Raw genomic sequence first — 27,223 nt, forward strand, 5'->3', positions numbered from 1 at the left:
CAGGAGACACCATCCTGGCCTTGGACAGCTTGGCCTTGAATTGCTATGTGAGAGAACAGTGTATGTTGTTTAAACTACTTACTTGGGGATCTCTGCTGAAGCATTATCCCATCGAGTGAACAACTTCATGTTGTCATATCTGTCCCCACACCAGTCTCCCACTCTGCAGGTCTCCCACAGCTCGTGTCCTTTTTTTATGGACATCACATTCTGCTAGGGACTCACTCAAGGGTGGAGCTGGACACCCCACTTCTGCTGGACCAGCTCTGCACCTGAACGGGGTGGGGAGTGGGGGTGGTGGGTCTGTTGAGAACTGGCTTTGCCTGCAACCCACCAGGGCCCTCAGAGGGAAATGGGATTCAAGAAGCCTTAGCAAGCAGACACATCCTGGACTCCATTTCATTTTACCAATTCGTTTTTAAAAGGCGAATGAAAAGGATGTGTTTGTATTGAACCAGCGCCTACTTTATTTCATAGTTTACCAAGCTTTGTATCATATAGTCTTTAGTTTTCGCATGTTCTACAGATAAAAGAAAGAAAATACAGTGAGGAAGTATTACCTGCTTCTTCTAATGCTTTCCGCATCTCATAGGAGTTCATGGTTCCAGATCGGTCCACATCGATTTCCCGGTAAATTTTCTGGAACATGCAGAACAGAAAATCATGACCTGAAAGGCACAAGTTACCTCTGTGCTGTGTGCTAAGTGGGGCCTGGGGTTTTTCCAGCTCTGTGCCTCTACTTTGGCCTTGGAAAAATCATCCACCTTTCAGCCTTAAATAGTATTTTGCCTCTTTGTGTGAGCTGGATTATAAATAAGCCCATCAAATCACCTAGCCAACTACATGAGCCCTGTTACTATTTTCTGCAATCTTTGCACTTGAGCTGTCAGAATCCCAAACTACAAGGGATTACAGTTAAACAAACCTTTTCAGGACGTTTGATGGTGGCTTTTAGAAGACCCTGTTTCCAGTCCACAAGGCAGGAAGTATACCAGTTAATTTGCCCCGACCTGTTTGCACCCATTCTGAGCTCCATCACGGTTACAATCCCCTCCCCTTGGAGATGTTCCTCCACCATCCCGACACAGACCCACCACCCCTGCCGCCTGGCCCTCATGGGCTCTCACTTGGTATTTCTGAATCTTCGTCCAGAGAATGTAGAACTCCTTCAGACCCAGTTTGCCACTTCCATCCGACTGCCTTCAGTTAAGGAAAGCTCCCAGAGTCTGGGTCCACACAGGCTGAGTCACCTCGTCTGTCCTCTCCCCTGGGGAGTCTGGTAACCCCAGTCATCTACGAGGAGCTCTAGCAGAAGGCCCTTTTCCGCTCTTCACACTGGCTAGACCTCCATCTAAGGGCTGGTGGACGGGCCCAGTAGAGACATGAAGGCCCCCTGACTCTGCGTGCTGACTGGTCTGGGGGCGGTCTGCTGAAGGCCCCAGGTCCTGCTAGCAATGAGCTGTCAGATGATATGCAGAGGCTTCAGGCGGCTTTTAATGGCCTGGCCCTTGCCCATTTGGGGAGAATTATTATTTCTAAGAGGCCTTTTGTGATGGGAGCTCACAGCAGGTGCCAAGAGCCCACCAGATGAAACTTCACAGAAGCTTAGACCATCCAGGCCACTCCTGCCCAGCACCTCCCAGGAAGCAGGAGGGACACTGGATGGGTGATGAGTTGGCCTGGGGGCCGGGTGGTGGCCTAGGAAGGGGCCAGAGCAAAGAGGAAGGACTGTGCTCTTGTTGGGGGGTGGGGGCGATCTTAGGAATCAGGAAGAAAAACCATGCCTGGGGAAACATTCACATCAGAAATACCACGGTTTAGGGACTATTCCCCTAGAGGTAACAGGTCCAAACTGCCCTGGGCAGGCGATGGTAGGTGTGCTGTCTGGCACTTCCTGCAAGAGCCCAGGAACCGCTCAGCCTGTGGTGGGGGTGGTAGTGGGGGGGCGGGCTGGGGGATGTGGCATCTTGCATTCCCTCATTTGAAGTTCCCTGAATTTCCCCAGCGAGAGAGGTCAGTGCTGACAATAGTCCTACACCTCAGCCAGCGGGGACAGCTGGCCGCTGTGATGGGAAGGAAGCATGTGTTTGAATCTTTCTGGAATGGAGTTTCACACTGCCCCAGCCTCTGTCCTTGGGGCCTGTTAAAGGATACATCGAGCATGTCCACCATGATTTTGCAGGTCTCGATGCTGAAGCCGTCGGACTTGATATCTTGGCCTAGGAGACAAAAGAAGTGTGAGAGGAGCATCTTGTGGAGCAGTGCTGTTCAACATGACCTTCTAGGAGGACAGGGAAGTCCTGTATCTGCACCCCTGATATGGGATCCACTTGGGCGTGCTAAGTTGTTGTCACGTCTGACTCTTTGTGACCCCGTGGACTGTAGCCCATCAGGCTCCTCTGTCCATGAGATTTTCCCGGCAAGAATACTGGAGTGGGTTGCCATTTTCTCCTCCAAGGGATCTTCCCCACCCAGGGACCGAACCCAGTGTCTCTTGCGTCTCCTGCATTGCAGGTGGATTCTTTACTGCTGAGCCACCGGAGAAGCCACTTAAGTTATTTTAAATAGCCACATGAGGCTGATGGCCACAATACTGGGACAGTGCAAAGATGTGTTACCTTTTTTTGACTTCTCTGTAAATTAGCCATGGGGCACTCAGGATTTTAATAAGAGCTTTCTAAACAAATTTGTTAAAAAAATTTTTTGACTGTGCCGCATGGCATGTGGGATCTTAGTTCCCCGACCAGGGGAACCCTGCCCCCTGCATTGGAAGGTGGAGTCTTAACCACAGGACCGCCAAGGAGGGCCACGTGTTTTTTAAATAAATAACAGGATGATAAGGGTCTGGGCCTTTAAGTGCAAAGCCACCTGTGGATAGATCGGAGGCCCCATGTGTTCATTCTAGGCTGGGCCCTGAAAAGGAAGATGTTTACTTAACTATCTCTCTGCAGGCATTCAGGGATCCTCTGTGTCCCCAGCTGGGTGGGAATTGAGGGCTGGGGCCTGTATTCTCCAGGGTGAGTCACTTGCAACGTGAGTCCCGTGTAGTTGGTGGTCAGTAGGTGGAGCGAGCACCTTGTTACAGACATGAGTCTTCCCACAGCCTTCAGGGGAGCCCAACCCTTTTGCCATGAAAGGTTAGGACTCAACTTGTCTCAAAGCTGCCCTTCTGGGCACTGACCCCTTCTCTGTGTGGGCATGAGACTGTTCGTGGGGCCCTTGGGCAGAAGGAGGAGTCACCAGGCATTGCTTGGGGGAAGGTACAGAGCTCTGAGGTTCGGGGGAGGCCACTGCTGTGCCCCTAACAAACAGCAGCTGAATCTGAGCTCGCCTGACCCCTCCCCTCCCCACATCTGTGCAGAAACAATGAGGCTCAGTGTCCCTGGGCTCATGACGGCCACACAGCTGAAGAGCCCGTGACCTCACTTGTGCCTGGCAGCCTTGAGGGTAAACACCATTTTCTCGTCACCCCCAGATCAGAAGATGGCGGCCTAGGACAGGGACGCGTCTTGGTGAAGCCCTGCCCTGGCCCAGCCGTTCTGGCCGATCCACCCCCTAACTGCAGTACTCAAATCACAGAGGCTCAAAAGCAGCCATTTGTTCCAAGGCCACAGATGGTTCCCATGAAGGGTGTGTTGTTCGCATCCACTGTGATGGAAGATCCTGCTGGCCTAGAACCTTCTTTGGCTTCCAGAGGAGGATTTTCATCTCTTGGGGTTGAGCCAGAGTGAAGTCCCCAGGACTTCTGGAGACAATCCCCAGACTGACACTCAGACCTGACAACATACTCACTTGTTCCTGATTTGGCCTGAGAACTCCTGATACTCTACAGACCCTGCTCAGTGGACTGCTGTCTTATCAAAGCAGCATAGTTCTCGTGATAACTTGAGGGGGAAATGCCTCTGTGTATATGTGTGTGTGAGTGTGCGCACACACGTGCACACCTTCTCCCTAACCTCTGCAGTGCTGATCAACACTGGGGAGGTGGACCACCCATCCCTTGTTATTTTTTGCTTGCATGTGTGCTAACTCATATCCGACTCTGTGTGACCCTATGGACTGTGGCCTGCCAGGCTCCTCTGTCTATGGGATTCTCCAGGCAAGAATACTGGAGTGGGTTGCCATGCATCGAACCGGTGTCTCTTACGTCTCCTGCATAAGCATGTGGGTTCTTTACCACTAGAGTCACCTGGGAAGCCCTAGTTTTTGCCTAAGAAACAGTTAAACCTGAAAGGGTATGTGAGGACTATGGCTCTCTAGCTCCTTGTCAAGCTTCCACCCACTTCTGTCCATTCTTTGTGGAAGCCCGTCAGCCCAGGCTGAAGGCAGCCATTTGGGCAGCCTTGAAGCCACTTGCCTGGCCCACTGGGTCAACTGAAGTGACATTTCTCCCAATAAGAACTGGCCCGACCAGGTGCACTTAAACACACATTTGGGAGATGAGCCTTTTTAATGCCATCCCCTTAGTTTGAGTGAAAGAGAGATCATGCATTTTTCCATCCTGGCTAATCAGTGAGCTAGTGCCACTCTGTCAGTCATTCCCCAGTGAACACAGCTGGGAGTCCAGCGGTGGAGAGTGCTTTCTGGCTCCCTTCGTCTGGACTGACTCACTCTTTCTTATCAATTAATCATGGTAACAGCCACCATTTACAGAGCCCAGACTTGGTGCTACGCAGCTCCTACATGTCATCTCAGTCACTCTGAAGAGATAAGTAACAATGTGCCTATTTTGCAGATAAAGAAACAAGAGTCAGGGAGGTTACCTAATTTCCTTTAGACCGTAGAGCTAGTAAGTCATGGAAAACTGGATATGACTTTTGACCTCCAGACTCCAGAAACATTTGCCTTTTTAGGCCAAGCCACGTGGCATATGGGATCTTAGTTCCCTGACCAGGGGTGGAAACCCATGCCCACTGCATTGGGAGTGAGGAGTCTTAACCACTGGATCACCAGGAAAGTCCTATCTTTGCCCCCCCTCCCTTTTTTTAAATCACATTGAGTAGAACCTCCTTCATCCAGTTCTTTGTTGGTGGTGGCAGTATTTGAGCAGGAGTGGGAATGATGGTTCAGTCATCACAGTAGCTGAGATGGGAAAGGGAAGGATCCCCATGTCCCCTCATATTGCAGGAGGATGAGCAGGATGAGGGATTTGCAAGGAGGGGATACTCACGCTTTGCTAGCACTCTTCTCAGGATTGTCTGCAACTCAAAGGCAGAAATCTCTGCATCCTGTGGACACACAACCAGAGTGTCATTACCGGCTCCCTTGGACTGCGTGTAGCACAGAGCAGCAGGTGTGTAACCGGCGTCTGCTCCAGCAGAGCCCTGCGAGGTGCATTAGATCTGGGGTCTATGCGTGCGCATTTCTGTTTTTTAAAGATGCTAATGTTTTACTTTATTTTTAAAGCATTTAATTTTTTGTTTATTCATTTATTTTTTTGGCCTTGCTGTGTGGCATGAGGGATCTTAGTTCCTCAACCAGGGATCGAACCCGTGCTCCCCTGCAGTGGGAGCTTGGAGTCTTAACCACTGGACCACCAGGGAGGTCCCGCATGTGCATTTCTAACAAGCCCCCAGGAAATGATGCTGCCGCCCCCATATGGTACTATGAGGAGCACAGCCATAGCCTGAATTTTAGTTAGTGTTTCCACGTACAACATTAAAACAGGCAGAGTTCATTCACCATCGCCTTGCTGTAGAGAACGTAAAGAATAAATCCTCCACTCTATCCATGTTTGTGGTCTTTAGACTCAGTTCTTTATACTATTCCTCTCACACAGCATGCCTTCCTCTCCCTTTAAAACCCAGACCTGGCTTCCTGTAGCGTTAGTTGGAACCAGCTGTCTCCAAGAACTGGTCCAGCTCTTTCTCTGTGGCCCCTGATGCCAGAGCTCCTCAGGAGTGGTGTGGGTGCCTCTGTTCACATACATATTTGTGTTACTGGGGGACAAGCCCTATTATTTGAGACCGAGGTTGACATTGTGCCCTCGTAGGGGGTGTGTGTGTGTGTTGGTGTGTGTGATTCAATTAGTGAGGAAATGCATCTCTGTGATGCTCCTTCCATTAGAAACCAGGAGGCATGCAGGAGCAGGGGGTGCCTGCTTCAGCTCTCTGATGAGGAGGCCTAGGTGACTCGACAGTGGACATTGGCAAGAGCTAGCGTCCCCCATATATGGAGGAGAATGACATTTTTTGAAGTTGTTGGAACAAGAGGCCCATTAACTTTGTAGTGGACAGAAGCCCAAGTGAGAGATTTCTTTTTAAAGAACAGGGAAGTCTGGTACTCTGTTGCTTACAACCTTGAGACTAAAGACCCTCCATCTCCTCAAATGTTTTTGTCGGAATCAAGCAGAAGGGGCCGAGTTCCACGCCTCGGTCACAGTGGCAGAGAGCAAATGACACAGCCACAGGAGAGGCCCGGAGTCCTCAGGTAGGAGGATCTCATCGAGAGCTGACCGGACAGCAGAAGCCCCTGGCGACTGATGCGCAAAGATTCTAGGGAGGCCGTTAGCAAGGAATCTCAGCGGAAACCTCAGTTACATTTGCAACTCCTCTTTGCTTTTGTTCTGTTTGTTTTTTGTTTCTGCTCCCTGCTTAAATGGAAGTCTCCTTGAGGACAAAGACTGTCTCTTCTTTGGCATCAAAGCAGGGCACATAACAGGGACCTGGGGACCACTCACCTCTCCGGCCAGCTGGGCAAACAGTCTCCTGAATCCATCATCGATGTCATCCTCGCTAATGTCAATCTGGAAGGCGAGGGAGGCCCAGGAGTGAGACAGGGTGACCAGCAGATGTCTGCTCTTCCTTCCAGGGTGGCCTCCCCTCCCTGCTCAGGAACCCTCTCTCCCTCTCTTGGGCCTGAATTCTAAGGTTACTGGGATTGAGATTAAGGACAGGTGAGGAATTAATGAAAGAATTTTTTTCCAGTTAGAACCCACGAGAGGAAATATATATACTATGTGAGAGGGAGTGACACTCTCATTTCTCACATAGACAGATTCTCCGACATTCCACTAAAATGGACTTTTATGATCTAATTAATGAGCGCTCAGAAGCATAAAGACTAGCTGGCATGTTCTGGAAGGACGCTGACTACATCGAGAGCACAGACATGAGGCCACTGGAAATTGTTCTGTGTCTCACTGAGGACAGGTGACGAGCATGGAGCCCCGGCAGCTGAGAGGAGCAGAGTCCTCGAGCCACAGCGGGCATCGGGACGGCCGCAGGAGCGCTGCCTCCTGTGTGCTCCTCCACCCGGGCCAAGTCTGAAAGGCCTGAGCTGTAGCCCTCAAAGCCCTCAGGACTTACCCAGAAGCACAACTCTGGGGACTCTAGGGAACCTGAGAAATCTTGTGCAGCACTTTTGTTTTATCGATGAAAAAACTAAGGTCCAGAAAGGGGAGTGACAAGACCGCCCACTGCTCAGAACAGCTGGGGGGGGGTCCCATTCTCCGTGGCACCCATGCCTGTGGGCTATGCCCAGGGCACCGCCCAGGCCCCACGTGGCAGCCAGAGCTGGTGCAGGAGGCGCCCTCAGACTCCCAGGCCAGGGCTGCACCCCAGTTTCACGCTGTGCTCCTGAAGTCCCAGGGGCCTCCAAAACCCCTGGGGTTATTTTCTGCTCCTCTCCTCTTGGGCTGTGTGGGACAGAGGGCATGAATTCAAACAGTTACAGTACCTCGTCAAGGTTGGCCTCGATTTCATCATCGACAACTCTAGAAACAGAAGGAAGGCATGTGTTACTGCAGAGGGAGTGGGCAGAAATCCCTGCCCTAAAATGGAACTGGGATGTTACACCCAGCATGGGGTGGGCACAGGGGGTTTCTCGGCATCCCACGTTTCTGTGACAACACATCCCATAATTTCAGCAGAAATTAAAGTGGAAACGATCTAAAAAAGTGTCATCACCAAAAAATCTTGGAGCATCAGAATGTTTTTGGTCCCTAGTCTTCGGTCTTCATTGAAGAGCATAGGCTTCCCATGTACTATGGCGGTGGTGCTTGGGCCTGGAGAACAGCTTTTAGGTTCCCTTGGAAACACTCTTTGCCATTGTAAATCTTCACACTGAGATTCAGCAATACCATGCTGCCTACTTGCTCTGCCAAGGGCAGGAGGAGGCAGGCAGTTGTGGAGGCCTGGGGGAGATTTCAAATGAAGCTCGGGCCCTGGCTGGTTTATCCTACACACAGGCCTGTGTGCAGGGCTGGGTCCTTCTGCTCCACAGTGAGGGAAGTTAAGCCCAGGAGGGTCTCCCTCAGGCCCTTGGGACCTCAAACTAGACCACCAAGAGTCCCATCTCCCGTGCTGATGCCTCACAGAAGGAAGGATGCGGGACTTCTTGGTGCTGATAGTTGGAATCAGGATTAATATTCTGGGATAAGAAGGTGGACACCTTTGAGGGGTGGGGTGTCCCTTTGGGGGAGGGAGCTTCCCAGGAGATGGCAGAGTTGGTGGTGGTGGGGGTGGTGGTTGAGGTTTCCCCCGGAGGGGACTGAGGCTGACACAGGATCGTGTCATTCCAATGCCACTGGGTCATGTCCCCATTTCCTTGTCAGTAGGGACCACACACCAAACACCAGGCCAGCTCCGAGGATCCTAGGAGCTGAGAGCAAGGCCCCCCCAGCCCCATGGCGAGCTTGAGCAGAGGAAGGGAGCCATTCAGAGGCAGGAAAGCTGGAGCTGTGGCAGTGATGTTACCCGTTCGAAGTTCTGACACTTTCCCTCACCTTAACAGCACCCTGGTTTTCTCAAGGGGAATTCTTTCTCTACTGTGCACTGTCTTGGAGCCCAGGCCATCATCCTTGGGCCTCCTGCCCACTGCCCTCCCCCTCTAGGCAGCTTCTAGAGCCCATCTGACGGAGACACTCTGCTGAGTCTCTTGACCTTGAGCACATGACTCAAGGTCAGAGGGGACATGGCAGCTGCCACACCCCCTGCTTCCCACACCCTGGCCCTTGCGAGCATCTGAGGTCCCTGCTCTTTTCTATCCTGTCGTCCAACCTCCTGTCAGTTCTAGAGAGTTCCATGGCCTTCCAGTAATCTCCATCCGCTTAAGTTACCCCAGGCTGATTACATCACATGCAGTCAAGGGCCAAGCTGAACAGACATAGTTGGGCAGCAGCCAGAGTAGCAGAAGCCAATAGAATTGAGGCTGTACCGACAGTGGCGTCAACTAAAAAGGATCCTGGACAGCTGGGCTCCAGAGAGGAAGGGGGAACACCTAGAGACCTAGTGACTGCCGCGGGGAGACTTACTCACACCCTCGGCTCTGCCAGGCGGGCGGACTGGGAACACAAGGATCCCACCAGCACTGCCCCAACTGGTGGACATTCAGAGACACGGCTGTGAAGTTAGGTTCTGTGATTGGCTCTGCCACCACCCCGGGTGTTACAGAAAAAGAAACTGACGTTCAGAGGCGTGGCTCCAGGCAGGCCAGGAACAAGGGGCGGGGAGGAGGAGGGCTGAACGACCTACTGGTAGTCGGCTTTCTTCTCGGAAAAGACCCGGATGCAGAAGTCGCCGTCCTTGTTGGGCTCGAAGGTGGAGGGCACGACGATGTACTCCCCGGGGGGCAGCTTGAAGCGGTTGAGCACCTCCCGAAGGTTGATGAAGGTGTCCGACCGCTCCCGCGCTCTGGTTGTCAGGAAGAAGTTTTTGCTGAGGTGGATGTTGGTCTGTCCAGTCAACTGGTGAAGAAAGAGGAGCTCGTGGGAGTGGATGGAGGGAAGGGCTCCAAGCACCGCCCTCTCCACTGGTTGAGATAAGAGGATCACCGCCACAACGCTGGAGCATCACAGATAAAAAGCAAACCTTCCAGCTCAAACAGCAACTCAGAGACACACACAAAAGGGGTCCCACCTTCACCCACTGTCTGCAGACACCCCATCTCTCTGCTCGGACCGAGGTCCTCGGCCTTCCTCCAATGACTCGGGGACATCAGAGTCCCCACGGCTGGGATCCTCTTGGTTCTGTGTGGTGTAGACACACTGACACAAGCAGACAGGACCTGGGTGGGGAGGGGGCCCAGCCCCCAAACCCGGGGTGTCAGTCTGTCCACAGCATCCACAGAGACACAGGACGCTACCAACTGCTCTGCCTCATTTGTGTTGACTCGAATAACCGTGGCCTTCAAAGACACACTCCGCAACTGTGCATCTCATCAGCTCAGTGAGGCCTAACTGTGGGCCTGTTAAGTGCTCTCACATATCTCAATGCATCCCAACAATCTGGCGAGGTGGATGGTGGATCGGTTTTACTGACAAAGAAATTGAAGTTCAGAAAGGACGGGCAAATTGTCCAAGGTCACACAGCCTGCAAGTGGCAGAGCTGGGAATGGGGTCCAGGCCTCTTGCTATGTTCCCCCATCTTCTTATAATACCACTTATAGGGCTCATCATTTCTCTTTAGGCCAGTTTTGTTGTTGTTGTTGTTGTTTTGGTCATGCCATGAGGCAGGTGGTGTCTTAGTTCCCTGACCAGGGATTGAACTTGCGCCCCCTGCACTGGCAGGGCAGAGTCCTAACCACTGGATGGCCAGGGAAGTCGCTCTAGCCTGTTTCAGGAGCACTACAGAACCCCGAGAAGAGTTTCCCACAGTCCCAGGAGCAAGAAACCTCCACCCAGGACTAAACATGTTTGACTCTGTCGGCCTCGGGGAGAAAGTACGTTCCATGGGGACTGTCCTGGACCCCTCCCCATGTGCTTAGACCCTGAGACCTAGGACCTGAGCAACCTCACCAGGGCTCAGGGGGTGGGGGTGGGCATTCACTCTTCATAGACACCAGCCCCTGCCCAGGCTTCACAAGACCCCAGCAGTCTAAGCTTTTCCTTGTTGGTGAACCTGAGCTCCGAGGATGGGGGGTGTTGCGTGCCAGACGTACCTCCTCTGGAACCTGCAAATAAAGAAAGCATGCGTAATTCAGACTCTGGAAGAGCTCCATAAAGAAATGTCACCACTGAGATGGTCTCCTTTGTTACCTTACTCCTTCTGTAGGCTTAGCAATAATAACTAAGTCATGAAAATAATTATTTTCCAAGGAACTCAAAGCATTCTCACATTTTAAAAAAATTAAAAAAAATTCTTAGGACTCAGCAATAATGAAGTTGAGCCCTTAGCACCATTCCTAACTTATAGAGCATGAAACCAAGTCCTGGAGCTGTTAGGTGACTGTCTAAGATTACCCAGATGCCTGTAGCAAAGCCTACACCCCGCCTCCCACCAGGGAAAACAGAGCTGAGCTGCTGGAAGAAGCAGCAGGCTCTGCTCTGGCTAGCAGATGTCAGTTCTAGGCTCCTGTTGGCCACATCCATCTGTATTTCCTCAAGTAAGTCACTTCCCTTCTCTGGCTTCAGTTTCCTTATCTCTAAAATGGGACCAGATGACCCCCCAGGTCCTTCTCAGCTCTCGCAGCCCATGGCTAGATTTCCTAGCCTGTGAGTGGTGGGGGTAGGGTGGCCTGTGTGTCAGAATTCAGTCTGCATTTTTCTGCCAGTTATTCTGTTCCAGCTCTGAAGTCCTCAGCTCCTACTTCAGAGACTGAGGAGCTTGGAATCATGTGCATTTTTAGCAAAGATGGTGTTTGCCCAGCTCCACCTGTTGGTGAGTGAGAAGGTAGATTGTTGCTCTGATGAGTGAAGTGAGCAGAGAGACTTCTCTCCAACACCGCACCTGACTCCCACGTGCTGTGCTGGGAGCCCGGCTTTCAGGGTACGGTAGGAACCCTGATTTGCAATATTTGCTAATTTCTACAGTATAAATACTGCCCATTCCTTGCCAAGGTCATTTTTGGGCTGCCAACGTGACTTCACTGAAAGGTGGGGCCGGGAAGAGTGGGCCAGCTCCAGCACATCACCAGGGACCCCATCACACCAATGTGCACCCCACTTCAACGGCTCTGACGTCGTCTTTTCACGCTTCTCCCACTGCTCACCCCAGGCTAGGAGAAACTCTTCTCTGTGCTGTAGAAAGGCGTGGGGAGGGCATGCAGTAGTGGTAATGACATGGCTGCTCTCTGACTGTGGCTGAGCTGGGCTTTGGTTTATTTTGCAAAGTCCCAGACGAAAGGACACGGGCGCAGTCAGCGTGCCTGTGTGGGGGCTAGGCTTCACCTGCGGAGCCCTGGTTGGAGCCTATAACCAACTAACTGCTCCCCTGCCCAGCACTCTGCCATGAGAGCAGACACTCTGTGGACTCGGACCAGAGAGGCACCTGCTGGCTCAGTTCTTGCCCTCATGCTGGTGCCTGGTGTAATTCCATATGCTCTGTCCTCAGTTCACATCTGTTTGATTTACTGGAGGTTGATGACCAACCAGAGTGCCAGGCCTGGGGATGTGAGAAGGGCCACAGAGGCCATTTGATAGCGTGGGACCTCCGGAAGCCGGCTGCAGGGGAAGGGGGCCTCCGGCGACACAGACCAACTGCAGGGACCTCCCTGCATGACTTCTCCTAAGACTGGCTTGGACCCTGGTTTTGGTTTTCCTTGGCCAAGCTTCTGGTTTGGGGCCCCCTCTCCAGGTCTGCCTCTGGGGTTGGCAGAGGCTGAGAAGAGCCGCGAAGGAAGGGAAGGCGGAGCCCCGCCCCAGCGGACGCCCCGCCCCCATACCTCGTAGATGCCGAAGCCAATGGTATGCATGTCCTCGCCCATCTTCCTCTGCCGTCGCCGGTGCTTCTGGATGAGGCCCACCAGGAAGGTGCAGCCGCTCTCCCCGTCCTCCTGGTCCTCGTCCTCTTCCTCCAGCTTGATCAGGTACTGAGGATTCATCCAGAACGTGTCTGCAGACAGCGAGGGGCGGGGTCAGTCACCCAACACGCAATACACGGGACCCCGGCTGGGCAGGTGTGCATGGGGGGAGGAGGCTGCTGGGAGTGGGGTGAGGGTCAGGGGGAGATGGCAGAGGAATCAAAGACCAGGGCTGGTGAGCAGCCCATCTGGGCGGAAATAGGCCACGGAGCAGTAGAGGGCTGGGGGCTTGTCTGAACCTCATGGGAACCTAAATTAGAGACTCCCCTTTGCAGTTCTCTCTTGCTTTTCCTCAAGCTGGCTGGGCTTGAGGGGGGTGGGCGTGCATTTCTCACCCTGGAACAGGGTGGTCAGAGCCGCAGCCCAGATCTCCTTCGGCTCAGCTGCAACATCCCCTACTTGATCGTCCCTTCACCAGGCTCTAACTTGGGGGTCAGAGATGGCTCGGATGGCATGGCTAGGGAGACTTGGGGACTAGCTCTGCAGCCCCCTCAATGAACTAAGGGCCAGGAACATCCTGTGCACAATCTCAGCCTCTTGTTCTGTGTCCCTGTCCTCCTGGGACTGTGCCCTTGCCCACTCCCATGGTGCTGGAAGGAGCTGAGATTCATTCATTTTAAGGATAATTAATGTGATCGCCTCCCCTTCCTCGATGGGATAATATTTGGATTCTGGAAATAAAGGCATCATCTAGTATGGGTTAATCGCTCAGTCGTGTTTGACTCTTTGCGACCCCAGGGACTGTAGGTCACCAGCCTCCTCTGTCCATGGGATTCTCCAGGCAAGAATACTGGAGTGGGTTGCCATTGCCTTCTGCAATCATTTAGTATAGGGCTTGGCAAACTATGGCTCTATGAGCTGCTGGCTGCCTGTTTTTACAAATAAAGTCTTATGAACACAGCCACATCCATTCATTTAAGTATGGCTGCCTTTGGCTACAGCAACAGTTGATAGTTGCCATAGAGACTGGGTGGCCCACAGAGCCAGGTATCAACTATCTGTTCCTCAAGAGAGAATTTACCAACCCCTGAAATAAGGGGTAGAAGATAGTCTTGTCTGAGGCAGAAGACAGTCCCAGAACCTCTAGAACTTGCTTGGTGGCTGCACACATGAGGTGAAGGATTAAAAGCACCAGAGCTACAGGCACCATCTAGTCCCAGTCTGACTACTTGCTCTGTGGCCCGACCATGCCACTCAGAGCCTCGGTTTCTTCATCTGTAACAGAGAATCCATATATGACCATGACTTGCCACCGCAGTGCTTAAAGGCTGACTCCACAGCCAGACTGCTTGGGTTCTTAACCCCAGGCACAGTCAAGGCTGTGTGGCCTTAGGCAAATCATTTAACTTCACCAAGCCTCAGTCCCCTCATCTTAAAGATGGAGATGATAATAAAGTGCCTGCCCCAGAAGTCTGCTGTGAAGACTAGCACCCAATGTATAGTCCACAATCGGCAGATGTCATCATGATGAGATAGTTTCTGAGGGTGAGAGGGCAGAGGAGGACTGGGTCATTGAGGCAGAAGAGTCAAGGGAATCGACAAAGGATGAACCAGTAGAGGAATCCTCATACCCCGCCCCCCCTCCTCTGAGCAGGGCCCCGTCAGCATTGGCTGGGTGAACTGGGCCCAAGAGGGTTGCCAGGCAACAACCAGGGCCTGGATGTGCAGAGACCCAGTGGGTGAGAACCTCTGCTGGGCTAAGTTGCTTGGGCTTTGGGTGGATAAAGTAGCCTATGGGCATGAAGTGGGGTTAGTGCTACCTCAGTGTGACGTCACGGCATCAGGGAATCTAGGGCCTGGAGAGGAATCACAGACTCAGCATGTCTTGGGTTCTGCCCAGGCAGGTAGAAAGGTGAGTGCAGAAGGGAAGGGGCTGAGGAGACCAAGAGGGTGTTGAGATGGAGACTCAGAAGAAGAGACAGAGGGTGCCAGTGGTAGGAGCAGCCAGGCTGGAGTGCAGCACCCCAGGGTAAGGTGGGGGGGGTGCTCACTCGGGTAGTTCCTGCAGCCGCCCGCAGTGGAGCCCCGTCTCCAGTTCCCATCCATCTTGGTGAGTTTCCATTTCTTGTAGGTGTCACTGGTGAGCGTGTCAGGGGTTAGGTTGCAGATTTCCAGGCGGGAATAGTGTCTCAGGAAGTCGCTGAAAGACATCCTGCAAAAGCAAGGACACGTGACCCAGGTTACCAGAGGATGCACTGGCAAGCCTGGACCTTCCACCCAAGGCCAAACTAAGACGCAGTTAGGGCAGCCAGCGGATAGCATGTCAGGGCCGCGTGGCCACTAGGTCCGCCATCAGAAGGCGCCAGTTCCAGTCCTGGGCTGCCACCTTCCAGCTAGTAATCTAGAACAAGTTACTTAAGCTTCTCTGAAACTCACAACTGTCATCTGTAGAAACGGGGGTATCAAATGAGACACGAGTATCAAATGAGACAAAATATGGACGCTCAGTTGGTAAGATGCCAGGACTGTACAGATGTCAGTGGTCTCAGAGCAGCACAGACACAGATGCTCGGCCCCATCCCTGTTTTCCCAGAGACCTGTTTCTTGAGGCTTTGGGAAGATTCTCTAGGAACTTGTTAGGAGTGAAGTCCACCTTTCCCCTCTTTTCTCTTGGGACCTGAACACTCCTGCAGGAATTCTTAGCCTTCTCTGCTAAGCTGCTCAGCTTTGAAACCCGATTGTTGAGATGGACAAATTGCAGAGGTTCAGGAATTTTTTTGTTCAAGGTCTTACAGTGAATTTAAAACAACAAAACCCTGATCCCACACTCCTGAGCCCTCCACACAATAATCTCACTCAATTTCTAGTAAAGATCAGCTTTTTTCTTAACGCCTAAGGATCTTACCAGAATTCCCCGTCCTCATGCCGTCTGGTCAGCCTTTCCCTCACCTCCGGGTCAATCGTGTTCCAGTTTGGGCAGCTGAAAACCAAGTGATGGGAGCGACATTAGAAACTAGTGTGGAGCAATGACTTCTCCCTAAATTGCTCCAAATTTGAGGACCAGGGACATGCTCTCTCATCCGAAGGCCCAGACCCCAGTAAGGAAGGGAAGTGACGCCCAGGTGGCTGAGAGGTACTGGGCAGCAGGGTGAGAGGATACCTTATCCTGGAAGATAAGATGGCAAGGAAGATTCCAGGAAATGAACACAGCCCTATCGGATAGACATGAAGTAGCAACAGTGACCCGAACTGAGAAAGGCTTGGCAGCTCTTTTAAGGGGTGACTGGAAATCCAATGGAGGGGGGCGAGGGTGCTCATCTTGGCCTCTGCAGCTGACCTGCAGGCCCTGGCGGGTGTCTCTCTGCCACAGCAGAGGCTGCCTGGGAATCCGCCAGGGAAAAGGTGGAATTGTAGGTGCTGGGCTGTGGAGGAGGACGGGGAGATGGGAACAGAGGACGACCAGGAGAGGGGCTCACGGGAGATTTCACCCCAGAGTTGAAGGTTGAACAGGCCAACCAAGAAACCTGGATGTCAACAGAGGGACTTCTATCGGCACAACGTTTACATCCTTGGGATAGAATGAGTGCTTGGAGGAGGAAAGGTGTGTCGTTTCCCAATAGCAGATCTTTTCCCAAAGATCCAATAGCAGAGTGACTCTGAGCCAGGGAAGGGGTGAACCATGAGCTGATGAAAGGATGAGCATCCCAGGAGCTTGGGCCTTGTAAAGGCAGCCAGGTGGCTGGAGCGTTCTGGTTAAGAGTCCTGAGGGGCCACCAGCCCATAGGTCCCACTCGGGGTGGGGGAGCCCTGTGCTCTGGGGACTTTATTCTCAGCACAGCCGCCGTGCGCTCTCTCCTCAGTTCCCCTCCCAGAGCTTCCTGGACGGACACCCCCGACCCAGGCCCCCACCACCCTCCTCACTTGTCATTCCACTTCCCGGTCCACTCCACCTCTCCCCAGGGATTCCGGATGCGGATCAGCTTCTGCAGGCTTCCTCTGCTTTCCACCTGAAGGACGGGTGGGTGAAGGAGAGGAGAGAGATGCTGAGTTCAAGCAGGCTTGGGAGGTTCACCGGCCCAAAGCCCTTTTCTCCATGAGGCAGGGATGGGAGCTATGTTAGAAGGGGGATCACCAAAGGGAGAAGGGTTTGACCCCTAGACCCTCGCTGCTGCTCAGCTTGTGGCAGCTCCCGGGATCTCGCCCTCAGAGGACCAGGGCTCTTCAACCTCTGTTGTGAGCCTGAGGCACAAATACCCTTGTTCTGGGCTCTGCACTGGCACGTCACCTCTGAACCTCTGTTCAGCTGACTATAAGAGGATGTATTTTTTGTCACAGGAGCTCTGTCAAATAAACACAGGTGACAACAAGCAAATGCGGTACATGGATCTTAACTAAACCTTGGACTGAGGGCGTTGAGGGGGCTATAAAAGACATTTTGGAGCAACTGAGGGGGATGTTTATATGGACTATTTATTGCATCACATTATTGAATTAATGTTTATTTCTTCAGCATGAAAACAGTACTGGGATTATGTAAGACAGTGTCCCTATGAGCAGGAGATAAATACTGAAGTGTCAGGAGCAAGTGAAGTGTTGGGACATTTGCAATTTCCTTTCAAATGGCTCAGAAAGAAAGTACACACTAAGCGATGAAACAGATGTGGAAAATCTTAACCATTGTTGAATCCAGGGAAATAGCATTTGTATGTTTACTGTATGATTCTTTCAGCTTTTCTGTAGACATGAAGTTTTTCAAAATACAAAGATGTGGGGAGTTGAATAAAACAACGATTCGAGGTTAAAAAGAAAAAACTGCATTGGGTATGTCAGAAGACCTGGTATCTAGTCTTCATTCGGTGATTGCTGCTGCTGCTGCTGCTGCTAAGTCGCTTCAGCCGTGTCCGACTCTCTGCGACCCCATAGACGGCAGCCCACCAGGCTCCGCCGTCCTTGGGATTCTCCAGGCAAGAACAGTGGAGTGGGTTGCCATTTCCTTCTCCAGTGCATGAAAGCGAAAAGTGAAAGTGAAGTCGCTCAGTCGTGTCCGACTCTTAGCGGCTCCATGGACTGCAGCCTACCAGGCTCCTCCGTCCATGGGATTTTCCAGGCAAGAACACTGGAGTGGGGTGCCATTGCCTTCTCTGCATTCGGTGATTAGAAGATGGCTAATTAACAATATTTATAGTAATGATAATAACAGCAAAGTCAAGGAGAGCGATTTGTTTATACACAACGTGCCAGGCAGTCTGAGCGCTTTATAAATATTAACTCGTTTGAGTCATCTCAACAGTCTTACAATGGGTATCACTGTATTATTGTTTATAATTCAACTTTGAGGAAACTGGGGAGTAGAAGAGAGTTTAAACCCTTGCCCAGGCCACACAGCGGGCAAGGGGCAGAGTCAGATTTGAACGCTAACTGGTGCACCGATGCTTTTGTGAGATCGAATGTGAAAGCACTTTAAAGAGGCTGGAACGCTACACTGATGCAGTGTCGTGTTTAGCTGGTCCGGAGAAGGGAGGCGATTCTGGAACTCGGTGGCAGGGCGCCTGGCCCCACTCGCGGCCAGCAGAGGGCAGCGCGCGGCCGGCGGCGCTGGGGAGGGCCGCCCGTCGCGGGCCCTGAACTTCAGCAACGCGGGGCTGCTGGGCAAGGACCCGGAACGCGGGGCCCCACCCTCGGCAAGCAGGCAAAAATGTGGTTCTGCCATCGGGTGAGGGAGGGAAAGATCCCCAGGAATGCCTGCCGGGCGTTACCTCCTCGGCGCCGGTCACCGAGTACGCGTGCCCCTTCACCAGCTTCTGGAACGTGATGGCCTCCGAGTCCGCCGCGCTGGTGATCTGCAAACGCGGGAGAATTAGCCCGGCAGCCGCATCCCCCCTTCTCCCTCCTTCCCTCCCTCGCTCGGGTCCTACCGCAGGGCGGGGGGCCTGGGCGGTGGGTGATAGAGCCGCCCCGCTCCTGCCCAGAGCCCTCCTGCCGTTATTTACAACCAGAGGAGAGGGTGCAAGCAGCCCTCGGGGGGCGCCGCACTTGCGCTCGTGTGTGTGCCCCGCGCCGTCACAAATTCCCGCAGGAAAAGGGCACGCGTGCAGAGGGGGCTCAGGACACACACCTGGGCGGCCCAGATGAGCTGAGTCTCCGGAAACCGCGTGGGTCGCCCTGCCCCGCCCCGCTGCAGCGTTTACACGAGGGCAGTCCTCCGTTTCTGCCTGACTTCAGAATTGGGTCTGTCTGTTAAGGCTTCCCCAGGGATCCCATTCCCCATCTGCTGTGATGGAGGTGGTTATTTTCGTCTGAGTCAAGGAGAAGGGCTGCTAGTAGAAAGGGTCTCTGCCTGGACATGGTCTGCAGAGAAGGTTTGCAAATCCCTGCCTAGAGTCCACACAGACTTGGATCCCCCAGAGCCAGGCTTCTTATGCCTGATCCCAGAGCAACCAGCTCCTCCTGCTTAGGACAGGGCTGGGCCGTTGGGCACTGGCAAAGCCTGGTGGCTCCTTGTGGACACGGTGTCGCACCCACCTCCCTTCCTCTGGCAAGGTGTGCCAGCAAGGCTAGCATGAGGGGATGGTTCCTCCCTGTGCCTCCTAAAGTCTTCCTACAGGTCTGCTAACCCTGCACCAGTTGCGGGGAGGCTGCTGAGCTTTGGGCACAGGTCCTGCAGGTAGGCCGAAGGTGAATGGGGCGGTGCTGCCCTCGGGCCCAGCAGATGGCAGGGGACTCTCACGGAAGCTGTGGTCTGTGTGGTGAGTCACAGGAGGCTGAGGGTTGTACATGGGCTGGAGAGAGAACGGCTGGAGGCTCTAGTCACCATTTGGGCGCCAGTTGTACCCCCAGCCAGCCTGACTGTTGCTTAGCCACCCCTGCGCTCCAGGTGATGTGCAATATAGTGGACAAAGGATGGGCTAGTTGTGTGGGGAGTAGGGGCAGTGGGTCTCTTTGGTCACTCTTAGAAGCTCACTTCCACTAGAGCAGATTGGGATGCGGCTGGGGAGGGAGGCCTGGACTTACATCGATGGAGCAGCCCAGGAGAGAGCCTTTCTGCAGAGCCTTCTGGATGATCCTGAACAGGTTGGGAGGGGCCTTCCTCAACTCATACCACTCGGCGATGCCTCCGGTGAAGTCCTCGAAGCCCTCGGTGGTGGCGCCCCCCGAAAGTGCTTCATAACACCCATTGATCCTGCGGGAAGGGGAGAGACACTGTGGCCACCGGAGTTGAAACTTCTGCTTCTCAAAGTGTCCCGCCCGACCCCACTCAGGCCTTTTTTGTTGGATGCTCCAGGGACCCTCTGCTCAGTCTCTCCTTGGTTTGTCTTCAGCCCGCGGTGCCCATGAGGGCAGGTGACTGTCCCTGTGGTTACCACTGCCTGGTACTGTATGAAGTTTTTGGAAAAGTCTCATAGAACCTTAGAGCTGGAAGGACCTGGATGTTTATCTGGCCAACCTCCTGTATTGATTCCCTCTGCATCCTGGCAGGAAAGGGGTCTACTAAATTGGCTATTTGGCGGTTATAGCTTAAAAGGGGACAGCAGTTCAGTAATGAAAGCAGCTTCCCTGAGCATCCTCGGCACTGTCTTAGGAGGCGCTGGTCGCTCCTCAGGGTGCCCTGGTCGCAACGTTGGTGCCCTGTGGCTTCCCTAACTCTACTGTTTGTGTGTAGACTTAGCAGCATTTCAGGCCCCAGCTTCTCACAGCTGGTGTCTAACTCCTGGCCCTCCTCCCTGGCAGGTGCTGAAGGAACAGAAATCCTCCTGATGCCTGAGAGCTGCTCATTTTCCCAGAGGGAGCCCAGGCAGCAGGGCCAGGACCGGGCACACTCTGGAGGGGGATGGACTGATGCGGGTGGGGGGTGGGTTCCTGATGAGAGCAGGCAGTGCTGAGCACTGGACAAGGCAGCCTGTGGGGGATGCAGCTGGGAGGGCTGGGGAAAACCATTTCTAATCAGTGTATTGTGTATTCTGGGCAAATTTCCATAATTTTCATACCTCTGCAATGGACTGATTTGCCCATTTGGCAATAACTCTGCTGCATTTAGCTGACAAAAATGTAACATGGCCTGCCAAGGAAGTAGAAGTCCTCAAGGCCAGCACCATCAGTACCGTGACGTGTTCCTGTGCATTTGGTGAAAACTGGCAGTAGCCATGTGCATTATCTCCTCGAATTTCGAGCCCAATTTTGTCCAGAGTAGTCCTTCTGTAGTATAGGAGGTTTTTTTGAAATCAACCTTCAATAGTTTCTGTCTTTTCTAGAAAGCAGGGGAGCTGGGGGCAGGCTGGCGGGGGCAGGGCACGGGCACTTACTTGGCGTAGGCCTTCTCCAGCAGCGCACTCCAGAACTCGCTGCCCTCTGCCGAGTGCACGAAAAGCAGCTCCCCGTCCTTGGTGGGCAGCCTGTCATCCACCACCACCTCCACCCACTCGCCGTACTGCCAGAACTGCAGGCCAGGGAGGGAAAGGGGTGGGCTGGAGAAGGAGCTGGTGGCAGGTGGCAGCCTGGGGGTCCTTCCCACCCCGAGAGCCTCAGCTGCACCTGGCTCCTCCCGGCCTGGGCCCCTGGGTGTAGACTCCATGAGCCCATCCTGGGAAGAGGTGCTCCCTCTAGCCCTCTTCCTGCAGGTACATCTTCACTGAGAAACCAAGGACACACGCTTGCCCCTCCCTCCAAGGCCACACCCTCCCCTCCCGCCTTCTGCTCTGCACCTTATACTTTCAAAAATACTATTTCTCATTTACCAGCATATGAGGAGGACAGTGAGCGACATCTTAACATTTTGTCTCAGATCCTAAATAGCACACTTTTTTAAAAACTTGGGAACCACTTCCTGAGAACCCTGTCCTACCGCCCTCCTCGCCATTGCTGTCCTTACAGGGCCCCAGGTCGGTGGCAGGCCAGGGAGCGTCCTGCTGTTTCTCAGTGTCCTTCATAGAAGAGTATTGTTCTCAGCCCCTAGCATCTGCTCCTGGCCCCCAGGATCCATTCCTAACCTCCACACTTGCTCCTAGTACCCAGGACATGATCCTGGCCCCCAGGACCTGTTCGAATTGTGGTGTTGGAGAAGACTCTTAAGAGTCCTTTGGACAGCAAGGAGATCAATCCAGTCAATTCTAAAGGAAATCAACCCTGAATATACATTGGAAGGACTGATGCTGAAGCTGAAGCTCTAATACTTTGGCCACCTGATGCAAAGAGATGACTCACTGGAAAAGACCCTGATGCTGGGAAGAATTGAAGGCAGAAGGAGAAGGGGACGACAGAGGATGAGATGGTTGGATGGCATCACCAACTCAATGGACATGAGTTTGGGTAAACTCCGGGAGCTAGTGATGGACAGGGAGGCCTGGCGTGCTGCGGTTCATGGGGTCGTGAAGAGTTGGACATGACTGAGCAACTGAACAACAATAACCAGGATCTGTTGAGAAGCTTGAGCCAACTGTTAAGTTACCTGGAAGTGGAAGATCCCCGCATAGTTCTCCTGGAAGCTCTGGTCCAGGGGGACGACTCGAGCCAGGATTTCTTCATTCAAAGTGAGGGAGGCAATGGCTGCCAGCAGCCAGCAGTCACCTGTGAACACAGCACAAGGAACTCTCATCAGAGGGATCTCAGTGCCGAGAGGATGTTAAACAGCTTGTCACCGTCTCTGGTGCTGGAAGCGTAAGGCCAACCTGGCCCAGATGTTCCAGCTGGTCCTCATGTGAGGGGTATGGAGGAAGGCTGGGGTGATGCTTTGAGGGGACTGCTGATGGAGAGATGTTTTTGTTGTGATAGCAGTTGGGTGGAGATGGGAGAATTCATTCCCTGAAAGACGTAGACCCTGTGATGGCTAGACTGTGTCCTCACAGCCGGCTCCGTGCTTGGTCCACTGGAGGTGCTCAGCAGTGAGCATGAGTGCAGTGAGGAGACCAACCTGGCAGAAGAGGGTGCTGAGAACACAGGCTTCAAAGGTGAGATTGAGTGACAGGAAAAAAACATCATGATGGATAAGAACGGATCGAATATCATGCATCTTCTCCTGGGAAAAGGATGTAGAGGCAAGGGAGGAGAGGCCAGCAGGCGGCCCGATGGATGCAAATACAAGGGCCTAAGTCTGAGAAGGGAGAAGGCAATGGCACCCCACTCCAGTACTCTTGCCTGGAAAATCCCATGGACGGAGGAGCCTGGTAGGCTACAGTCCTACCAGGTCGCGAAGGGTCGGACACGACTGAGCGACTTCACTTTTCACTTTCATGCATTGGAGAAGGAAATGGCAACCCACTCCAGTGTTCTTGCCTGGAGAATCCCAGGGACGGTGGAGCCTGCTGGGCTGCCATCTATGGGGTCACACAGAGTCGGACACGACTGAGGCGACTTAGCAGTAGCAGTAGCAAGTCTGAGAAGGCACCTTAGGCTGGGCTGTCTCCGAGGATGGACAAGGATGCATGAAGCCCTCTGCAGGGGGTGTGGGCACCATGCATGGGGAGTAAGGATGGGGACAGCCAGATGGGCAGCTGGTCTGGCAGCCTGGCCTTGGTCTCAATGCACTCCTCTCTGATACATGGGTAATTAACGAGGTATAATGAGAGCACATGTGTAAAGTGTGCACTCATTTCACATGGTCAGAAGCAAGCTGGTGGCGGGGAGGGGTCATGTTTTCCACTAGACAAAAGGTCTGACTGATGGAGGCTCCGGGGCAAGGATGAGGAAGTTTACTCCCTTCTTAAGGAATGTGCACTTTCCTACAATTTCCCATGACAATAATCGGAAATAGCCTCAGAGGAGTTTGATTTCCATGGCTGGGTTTATTTTTATTAATTGGCAAATCTATTAAAAGTGTCATGGGCTTCCACATGGCACTAGTAATAAATAATCTGTCTGCCAGTGCAGGAGATGCAAGAGACATGGGTTTGATCCCTGGGTCAGGAAGGTCCCCTGGAGGAGGAAATGGCAACCCACTCCAGTATTTCTTGCCTGGAAAATCCCATGGACAGGGGAGCCTGGCGGGCTACAGTCCGTGGGGTCACAAAGAGTTGGACATGACTTAGCATGTGCACGTGTGCACACATACACACACACATTAAAAGTGCCACTGAAGTTCACTGTGATCTCTGATTTCTGTAGACTATTTGGTGTCCTGGTAGTTCTTGAACTGGATTGTCCTGCTAACACTTAGCAATGATGCTGTGTGAGTAGCTCTGAGGCCTCTATGTGCTCATGACAACCCTGCGGAAAGAGGGGGCCCACTCCTCCCTAATCAGTCAATCAGTAACCAAAGGAAGTTAACTCACTTTGCTCCTCCGGTTGGGCAAGTGCAGTGGGTTCTCTGTAGTTTCCTACTCAGTGGCCATTTCTCCCCTTCTGGCCCTACTGATGACCCTCTGAGAAGCGAGCCTCCCTGCCTCCTCCCTGCCTGTGAGGTCTGGGTGGCACGGACTCTGCACCCAGGTGGGAGGTAGGTGGGTCTCTAGCAAATAGGCAGCATGTTCCCTGGCTTCAGTGGTTAGCACGGGGAAGGTGCTGTAACCTAGCCAGAGCCAGGAGGTACGAGACCTCTCCTGGGGTTTGGGGAAGAGTGAACAGGTTCCTTCTTCTACTTCACTGGCTCTACAATGATGTGTGGTCTACTGCTGCCAAAGCCATCTTGCAGCCAACTCAGAGGAAGAGGGGCTGAAAGGTAGAGAGAGAAACCAGGCCCTGGTGTTATCACTGGATAGCTCCCTGGATCAAACTGTACCTGAAGCTGTATCTACTTGGACTTCTATTACATGAACTGATCATGTCCCTATTTCCTTACGCATTAGCCAGGGCTACAAGTTCCTGCCACTTGACTGCAAGGGGTACATGGACACTAGCCACTACTTATGAGGCCTTCCCATGTGCCAGTCACTGTTCTAAGAGATGCAGGTTTATCATCTCATTTATTTCTCACAGAAGCTCTATGATGGTGCTGCTACCATCTCCATGTTAAAGCTAAGGATAACAAGGCTTAGGAGGTTAAATGCACTGCCAACTGTGAAACACTACAAGGAAGAGTTTAGAAGTATGTTTGTCAGATCTCAGAAGACAACTTTTGGGTCAACTAGATCTTTATATAAACCAAACTAGAGACTCTTTGACACACTTAGAATAGGATCGTGCAGAAAAACTTGGCGTTGAGAGGTTTTTCTGCTGGCCGTGGGGAGGAGCCCCTGATTAGTGGGGACGGAACTCTACGTAGAGGAGCTTTCCTGGCCTGATTCCATATGCTGCCAGACAGGAACAAGATCGTCATTAAAACAAACAACATTCAGCCTTTTCTGAGAACCCACCCTTCTCTAAGGCTTTATCATATTATCGTTCCTAGAGGATGACGTCAGCAGGTGTCAGCTGCTCTCAGAGTCAAGAGATCCTCCTTTTCAATCTACTCCCCCTCCTCCAAGCCAGACCTTCTCCTGACTCTAGTCCTTCTTTGAGAACCTGGAGATGCCTGTGATTCTTATCATTCTGGAGGTTATTTGAGATTTTCTAGGAATCTTGGGAAAGGATTTGGGTCTCTCAACACATGGAGGCAGACAGCCTTGCGGATAATATGGGCCCAAGTGTAGGAATTTCAGTGGCATTTGTCCTGAAACCAGTTATTCCCATGGTTCCTGTGGATCCACCGTAAAATCCCTGAGCATCCTCAGAAGAGCTTCCCTACCTGTCTGACTCTGGAGGGGCCCCCTGAAGCCCTCCTGGTTCTGTTTCCCTAGGTACCAACAGGAGGATGGCCTTTACCTTATGCATTTATGTAGGCATCACACTGGTGTGTGTCTGCAGGACCATTCGGTTGCTTTTTAGCGCTGGAGATCACAGCTGACGATGCTACTACTCAGGGGACAGTGACTGAATGCGTGAAGGACTGGATTTAGGTAGTGGTGCCATTTCCTTTTTTTTTTTTCTTTTTTCCTTTTTGTGGGTCATCCATCTAAGTTAGTGCTGGCCACACACGTCTCTCAGATTACTGCTCACCACCAGACCTGGATGCTCTTGCCACATCCCAGAAATCAGTGGCCATGCCTCATGGCTCCCTGTTTTCTTCCTTCAAGTCCTAGAATGTTTTTCCTGGTCACTCTGGGAGGAGTAAGACCTCATCTCCCCTGGCCCTTCAGAGAAGATTGCTTTTTTGATACTTTCCTGTTCCAATCTAACTTGTTTCCTCTGATTACAAATTCTAGGATTTATAATCCTAGAATGTTTCCTAGATGACAAAACTGTCCAAGAGGCAGTTTAGAGATTTAAAATACTTTAAGAGATTAAGTTACTTGCTTGAGATTGCAGGTCCTGGAAAGGGCAGAGCAGGGACCAGAGTCTGGACTCTTTTGCTTCCGCCAAAAGAAATGAGAGAAATAACAAGTAGCTAATATTTTGTATGATATTTTGGAGTTTACAAAATCATGTTTTACATTTTATTTGATCCTTACAGATATCTTTTGAGATGATCGTCCTTACAGTATTACTAATCACCTTTTCTGGATGAAGCTCAGGAAGTCTGTGTTCTACCCAGTTGACAGGTCTTACATGCAAATCGTCTGAATCCACACCCTGGGTTTTGTTTAAAAAACATACCTTGCAAAAGACTTCCTTTGGTTAAGAGCATCTGACTCTTATAACTAGGGAAAGAACCCACTAGGAAAATCCAACTGCAATTCAAATTTAAAACTAAGTGGTAGGGGCTTCCCTGGCAGTCCAATGGTTAAAACTTTGCCTTCCAGTGCAGCAGGTGTGGGTCCAATCCCTGATCAGGGAGATAAGATCCCACATGCCTTGCAGCCAAAAACAGAAACAATAGTGTAATGAATTCAATAAAGACTTTAAAAATGGCCCATATCAAAAACATCTTAAAAAAAACCCCCAAAACTAAGGGGTAACAAGCAGCAGCTTCCTGAAATCCTATATTGCATGTTAATATCCCAAAATCCTTTGCTCAGAAATATTAAAACATGTCACCTATTCAATCCAATGCAGTTCCCTAAGGCAAACGGAGGATGGCCAGTCATTGCACAGCCAAGCCCCTAGCACTAAGATCACAGCACAAGCAAGGGGAAACAAGAGTTAGATGCATTTTATGGTCAAAGGTCAAAGCTTTTCATATATACACAAATATAAGTGGCTCTAAGTCTTATTTCTAATAAGGTAGAAACATTTGAAATCCTATTTTATAATAGTATACTTTTATATTATTTTGTACTTCTGAGTTCTTAACTGCGTCCCTCACCACATTAAGCAAAATATTTTTAACAAAGTTGGGAAGCTCCCTTACAAAACCTATTTTTTTTTTTGCCATACGGCAAATTCCCTTTGGCTATCTATTTTACATATGGTAATAAAGGTTTCCATGTTACTCTTTCCATACATCTCACCCTCTCCTCCCCTCTCCCCATGTCCATAAGTCTATTCTCTATGTCTGTTTCTCCACTGTTGTCCTGTAAATAAATTCTTCAGTACCATTTTTCTAGATTCCGTATAGATGTTTGTGTTAGAATATAGTATTTATCTTTCTCTATCTGACTCACTTCACTCTGTATAATAGGTTCTAGGTTCATCCACTTCA

The 27,223-nt window shown here is 51.9% G+C and overlaps 1 protein-coding gene across 4 annotated transcripts in view; it reads right to left on the reverse strand.

Moving 5' to 3' along the window:
• Positions 1-27,223, reverse strand: part of CAPN2 (calpain 2) — a 57,758-nt gene that overhangs the window by 4,454 nt on the left and 26,081 nt on the right. Inside the window, exons 3-18 of one of the 4 annotated variants that reach the window (XM_081491610.1) lie at positions 22,121-22,239; positions 20,979-21,112; positions 19,690-19,858; positions 18,435-18,518; positions 16,600-16,685; positions 15,584-15,658; positions 14,730-14,890; positions 12,601-12,770; positions 10,879-10,890; positions 9,474-9,685; positions 7,678-7,714; positions 6,680-6,745; positions 5,171-5,228; positions 2,155-2,219; positions 1,128-1,196; positions 561-639 (exon numbers count right to left, since the gene is read on the reverse strand). In XM_081491610.1, coding sequence (XP_081347736.1) covers positions 561-639; positions 1,128-1,196; positions 2,155-2,219; positions 5,171-5,228; positions 6,680-6,745; positions 7,678-7,714; positions 9,474-9,685; positions 10,879-10,890; positions 12,601-12,770; positions 14,730-14,890; positions 15,584-15,658; positions 16,600-16,685; positions 18,435-18,518; positions 19,690-19,858; positions 20,979-21,112; positions 22,121-22,239 — 1,596 coding nt within the window. Of the gene's footprint in view, positions 1-560; positions 640-1,127; positions 1,197-2,154; positions 2,220-5,170; positions 5,229-6,679; positions 6,746-7,677; positions 7,715-9,473; positions 9,783-10,735; positions 10,891-12,585; positions 12,771-14,729; positions 14,891-15,583; positions 15,659-16,599; positions 16,686-18,434; positions 18,519-19,689; positions 19,859-20,978; positions 21,113-22,120; positions 22,240-27,223 lie in introns of all 4 variants that reach the window. The other 3 variants (XM_081491608.1, XM_081491611.1, XM_081491609.1) reach the window with 3 other exon arrangements.

The sequence above is a fragment of the Giraffa tippelskirchi genome, chromosome 5 (assembly GCF_054371585.1).
Source record: "Giraffa tippelskirchi isolate mGirTip1 chromosome 5, T2T-mGirTip1v1.2.pri, whole genome shotgun sequence".
NCBI lineage: Eukaryota > Metazoa > Chordata > Mammalia > Artiodactyla > Giraffidae > Giraffa > Giraffa tippelskirchi.